The 5966-nt window shown below is 33.0% G+C and overlaps 1 protein-coding gene across 7 annotated transcripts in view; it reads right to left on the reverse strand.

Annotated features, from left to right (window-relative positions):
• The window catches only part of LOC125831693 (cyclic nucleotide-gated ion channel 1-like), a 65386-nt gene that overhangs the window by 2041 nt on the left and 57379 nt on the right, over window positions 1-5966 (reverse strand). For 3 of the 7 annotated variants that reach the window (XM_049510874.1, XM_049510875.1, XM_049510876.1), the window contains 4 exons: window positions 1998-2577; window positions 1697-1909; window positions 944-1239; window positions 237-348 (listed from right to left, as the gene is read on the reverse strand). In XM_049510874.1, the coding sequence (XP_049366831.1) occupies window positions 237-348; window positions 944-1239; window positions 1697-1909; window positions 1998-2577 (1201 nt within the window). Of the gene's footprint in view, window positions 1-236; window positions 349-943; window positions 1240-1696; window positions 1910-1997; window positions 2578-2927; window positions 2972-3540; window positions 3664-5966 lie in introns of those variants that run through there. The other 4 variants (XM_049510872.1, XM_049510873.1, XM_049510871.1 and 1 more) reach the window with 3 other exon arrangements.

A 5966-nucleotide genomic window follows, 5' to 3' on the forward strand; every position in this document is an offset into this window, starting at 1 on the left:
TGAGCATCAACCTTTGTTGAAATACAACAACAACAGCATACCCAGTGTGATCCCACAAGTGGAGTATGGGAGGGCGGGGTGTACTCAAACCTTACCCCTACCTTGTGAGAGGTAGAGAGACTATTTCTTTGTTGAAAAATGCTAATGCATAACAAATTAAGTGTTTTTTTACAATCTTTTGGAACTCAATTCCATGCTATCGTAATTTGTATGATAAGGGGTAGTACTGTGCTAACCTGCATATTGCCAATAAGCAAGGAAAACAAGATAAGCCCAATGATTGAGATGAAAACCGCGAAGAGAATCTCTCCGACGAAAGTGCTTGTCTTCAGGTTTTGGCCAAGAGAACTGAAACATGTAAGAAGTAAATTTTAGCTCTTAAACAGTCTAAAGAGACAGATATAGAATTATTAAAATTGTTTAGCTAATTGATAAGTGAGATAAGCATCAGAAGTTGATAGTAGAAAAGTTTATCTGATGGTATCAAGGACAACTAATGATGAGTACTAAAAAGCAATATATAATGCCTCAATATTAACGACAGGCCAGACGCAATAGAGCAACCACTTGTGAGAGGGTTCCCTACTAGCCATCTCAAGGCACATCACGACCTACACTTGGCTAGATTCAGTTACTTGAACAGAACTAATGGAATTCAAATGGTCTCTCGGTTGATCAGAAGATCCTAGCACTTGGCTAAAATCCATTACTGGAACAAAACTAAATCTCATGGAAACCTCTTTGCTCAGCTGTATTTTTTTTTCTTTGGTCCAAACCTAATTCATATGAAGAAACACGACTCTTTTGCCATAGTAGCAGTCAAATACAAACAGAGTTGTTGTCCAAAATACAGGAATTTTCAGAACATCCGCAATACTTTAATAGCTTGTAAGAAAAACCAAGGTCAAAATGTATGCATAGGAATAAGAAAAAGTGAACAGACCTTAAGTTTCTCAGCCCCCACCAAAAGCAATAGAAGAGTTTGGTACAGAATTTCCTTTTCTCCACAATCCGAAACTGAAGAGCATCAAGAGCGATTCCAAAATCAAAATCATTTGGATCACGTATATCTTCTTGTTTCTTGAGAGGGCAAGAAGAATTCAGTAAGGAAGCATTTTCAATCGAACTTTTGTCACAATATAAGTGGTGTAATGAACAGCCAGTGATCTTGACACACGCATTGCGCCAGCATGTATCTTGGCGTTCTACTGAGAACAAATACCAAAATGCTCCAATTACCTGAGATCACACATTTAATTTGCACCTATAAGAGTTGACTTAACTTATATATACGGACAGTATAAAGAAACTTTACATTATTAATGTTATTTAACTAGCATTATCATGTTACTACTTCCATTTATTATGGACAGTTACTTGTAATTATCTTTTAGAGTTAATTGTCAAAAACACATTTGAACTATCATTTTTTCATGAGTTTCACACCCCAACTATCAGTTGTTCCCTTTTACTACCTAGACTATCACCATCTCCTCAACTAGGTCTGTTTTAAAACATATATGGTGATAGTTTAGATAGTAAAATGGAACAAGTGGCGATAATTCAGGTAGAAAAAGAGAACAATTGGTAGTTGAGGTGTGAAACTTGCAAAAAAGTAATAGTTTTGGTGTGTTTTTGATCATTATCTCTGTCTTTTACGTAATGTTGATAATCCATTGGTTGAAAGGGAACTTACATTACTGGCTAGCATGTAGAGGGAAAGGTTGAAAACAGCTCCACCCCATGCACTTTCAGTAAATAAGCCTGAAGTCCTTGTTACTTCTTTGTACAATGGATAAATTCTAAAAATTCTTGGAAAATATTGACCAAAAATGACAATCTTTAACATTTCTTTCGTCACCAGAGCAATAGAGCCATTCGCATTGGGAGTGACAACCAATATCACAATCTGCACAAAAACTAGGTTAAACTTGTTAATATCATACTCTCTTAAGCTAAGAGAATGCCAAAAAACACAAGCTTTTGAGGACACAAACCTGTGGGAGTGGAAGGACTGCTACAACGTCAACGATGAAATATGATAACAAATATCGCTTGGCTATATCATAGGAATCTTCAACCAACTCACCTCTTCCAAAAATTCGAGAAGGAGGAGCAATGTAGCCAGTACGAAATTGCAAGATAATGTGAAAGATATAGAAAAGATCAGTGATAGAACGAAGAACACAAGCGGTGATCTTTAATGTCCTGTCCAAATCGAGGCACTTTTTGTCGTTATTAATGACAGGAATGTAGAAGAACAGCGGATCCAGTGACACCGCAATTATACAAACCAATACAAATACTTTGTTCCATTGCTGAAGAAATATCCCCTGAGGATCATGAACTTTCTTCTTTGGTTCTACATATTGATCTTTTGTTGGCTTATCAGTTAGAGGATACACGCGAATTGATTTTCTCCAGCTACCAATTCTTTTAGAACCCCTCTCGAACCTTCTTTTAACGCTGCTCATCAACGAGCTCAATGATGGTTTTATGACATAAAATGGCCTATTATCCTGAGAATTTTCATTGTCAATGCTGAAGGATGATTGTTCTGACTTCCAATCCTCAAACCTAAGTACAAAAACGCCCGGTTAGAGTCTAAGCAGGCGCGGAGCTAGAGGGCGGAAGTAGGTTCATCTGAACTCCTTTGGAGGAAAATCACATATTTTTGAAGGATATATATTTTATGATGAACCCCTCGGTGAAAATTCTGCTTCTTTTTGCTCTTCAATTCCCATTGAGGTCCTATCTTGTTAGTTTCATTGATTAACATATTTTTTCAAATTAATTCCTCTAGCATGTAGCTTGAATCGATATTGTATCATGATGTTTATGTAAGCTTTTGATAATGAAATTTTTAGCTCAAGCCCAAAATAAAAATAATTGGACATTTCTTGGTATATGAGGCTGATTGAACTAACCTTACATATTTTTCCTGGTTGGGATTCATCATATTTCAGCTTCTCTGTTCAAAAAACAACAAATATGTGAAATTCAATTAGTGGAAAAATTGAAGTTGTAGTTATTGTTCAAATACTCCAACTTGTTCTGGACTGAGGCGTAGTAGTAATTGTTCAAATTCCAAAAATCCAATATAATAATAATAATTATATAAAAAAAAAGCAAGAAAAATGTGTGCTTCATGCAACATGAACTTTTGAAATCAGATCATATGGCTGTTTCAATTATTTAGATCGAAATAACCAGATGTCAATCAAAGCAAATCTTGAAGGACGATAAACAAGACAATACAAAGATATTATAAATTAACATGGTTTGAACAATTCACTGGTAAAAAAAGACAAGTATACGAAATCCGAGAAAAGAATTAGCTAAATATGAAAGAGATACCACTTATGACAAGTGTTTTGCTCTTCCTTCAAGTAAAACGAATCCAAATATGATAAGAAAACCAGAACAAATATCTAACATCAAGATCAACTCATATAAAAGGAAATAAAACCCAAACTATAGAAAAAGTATAAAAAAGAAGTTTGAACCTTGAGAAATTAACTTAAGCATAGAGAAACTTACATGGTGAAATGAACATAATTTGGAGATAACTTACATGGGCATTAAATAATGAAGTGAAGTTTAGGACAAGTAATATGTATCTGTGTGTTCAATTTTTTCTGTATAAGAAAGTTCCTAGATATTGCTATGAAAAGGCAGTCATCTTATTGAGTTAATAGAAAGGCGGACTTGGTCTTTTTTTCAGAAAACTGCCAAGACTTAGGTGGGAGAAAAGTCACAAGTCAATGAACACATCTAGCAAAGATATTATTTCTTCAGCCATCACGGGATGTGGTGCAACGGATGAGGCTACTTCATCCTTAATCAAAGGTCTCAAGTTTGAGTCCTAACTATGAAAACATCCTTATTGTTAGGGAGCGCTCCCCAGAATGGGGCCCTATGCACCAAGAATCCGAAATAGTCAAAACTCCAATGTAGGTACCAGACACCGGATGAAAAAAATAAAATAAGTATTATTTCTTCCTACTTTAATTGTTTCAAGTTTGGACCCTACAAGATATAGAAAGTCAAACTTTATTAGGGATTTATTAAGAAGTGTTTTACCCTCTAGCCCCTGCTTCCGCACCAAAATTACCCCAATATGGGATTTTTCAATATTAATTTAAAATTTAGTTGAGTTCTAATATGAATATCAAGCAGTCATGAAAAATAAAAAAAAGGTATTGTTTCTTTTTTCCCTTTTTAATAAGTGTTTGTTTGGAAGATTACATTGTTATTAGATTTAAGTATGATTTGAGTGTATTTATATGGTTTGACTTTTTGGTCTGGTAAGTAATTACTTTATTAGTAAAAAAATATTGAATTAAATTGAGAAGGTTTAGTTACACTTTTTCGATTATTAAATGACTTTTCAAATTCTTTCTTTATTCATTTTTAATAGGTCTTATATATACATGTATTTATCATACAATGACATTTATTCACATGTCCCTTCAATCTTTTTATTTTATTTTTATAAATACTTGATTTTTATAATTACTAAACTAGTAATTTCCAAACAAGCCCTAAGAAATTTCCCTACATGCATGGTTGGGTCCCACATACATGCCATGAAAACTACGTACCAACATTTTCCATTAGTTGATGTACTTTTACTTGCTGACTTTTCAAAAGACTCGTCTAAAGGTGTATTGTTAACAATTTTCTAATCTATATAATATAATAATGTTATTTTATATAATATTCACTTTTTTTTTTGGAAAAGTAAAAGATCATTTGAATATTCAATTCATATATGAAGTGATAATTTCTTTTATGAAATTTATTATTTAAAAATATAATACTTCCATCCTTTTAAAAAGAATGATTCACTTCCTTTTTAAATCTTTCTTTTTCTAACAATATTTTCATTTTAATTTTTCACGTGACATATTGTTTAAGGTCACAAGTTTCTTTTTTTAATTTTTAAGCCCAAGGTGGAAATATTAAAAAAAGCTTTGACCCAATGAAGCAAGGACATTTATAATAGGGGCGGACGTACCCATCCTTGGGCAATGGGTGTCAAGAGACTAGGGGTGACAATTGGGCGGGTCAAAATTGGTCAAGAGAATAAACGGGTCAAGATTCAACTCAACCCAAATTTATTTGGATCAAAATGGGTTGGGTTAAAATGGGTTAGGTAACGGGTTGGTAACCGGTCATAACCCAACCCGCCCATTTTTTACTAAGTTTTAATAGATTTATTATTTTATAAGCTTTAATGAGTACCTAATAATTTTTTTTCTTTATTATAACTATATATAACATATAAAATTAAAAAAAAAAAAACAAGATTTCTCAAAATCAATTTGGGTGACATATCAATCCAATTTTTAATGGGTTGAGCTAACAAATGGGCGGGTTAATAACCAACCCAAACCTAAATGGGTTGGGTTTGATTTGGCCCCTCTACAAGCGACACCCTTTCGTCAGAAAATTACATTGTATATAGAGGTTAAATTTTGATTTAATAAATATATATATACAAGTATTGACACATCTTGATTCAAGTTAAAGATTTAGTCTAATCGTTAAGGTATTGTGAAAATTGCTTCACTTTAACGAGGAGTTTTGGAGATAAAAGGTTGGGGTTACTTGGTATGCTGAAGGAGACAAAAATATTAGATTCTTCCACAATCTAGTAAATGATACTTCATCAGTCTTATTTTATGTGACATGGTTGGACTTGACATGATATTTACGAAAAAAGGAAGACTTTTGAACCTATGATCTAAAACAAAGCTCTATATATTTATATGACTGTAAAACATTTTATTAAGGATAAAAGGAGAATTTTAAAAATAAATTATTTCTAAATATTCTTTTTGGAACGGACTAAATAGGAAAGTGTGTCGCTCCAAATAGAAAATGTCCTACTAACTCAAGAATACATTATTTATAAAACATATTCCAACATCTCTAGTCAATTAGCCACACAACCTCATGAA

Source organism: Solanum verrucosum, unplaced genomic scaffold, assembly GCF_900185275.1.
Source record: "Solanum verrucosum unplaced genomic scaffold, falcon-dt-bn FXZP01000049.1, whole genome shotgun sequence".
Taxonomy (NCBI): Eukaryota; Viridiplantae; Streptophyta; class Magnoliopsida; order Solanales; family Solanaceae; genus Solanum; species Solanum verrucosum.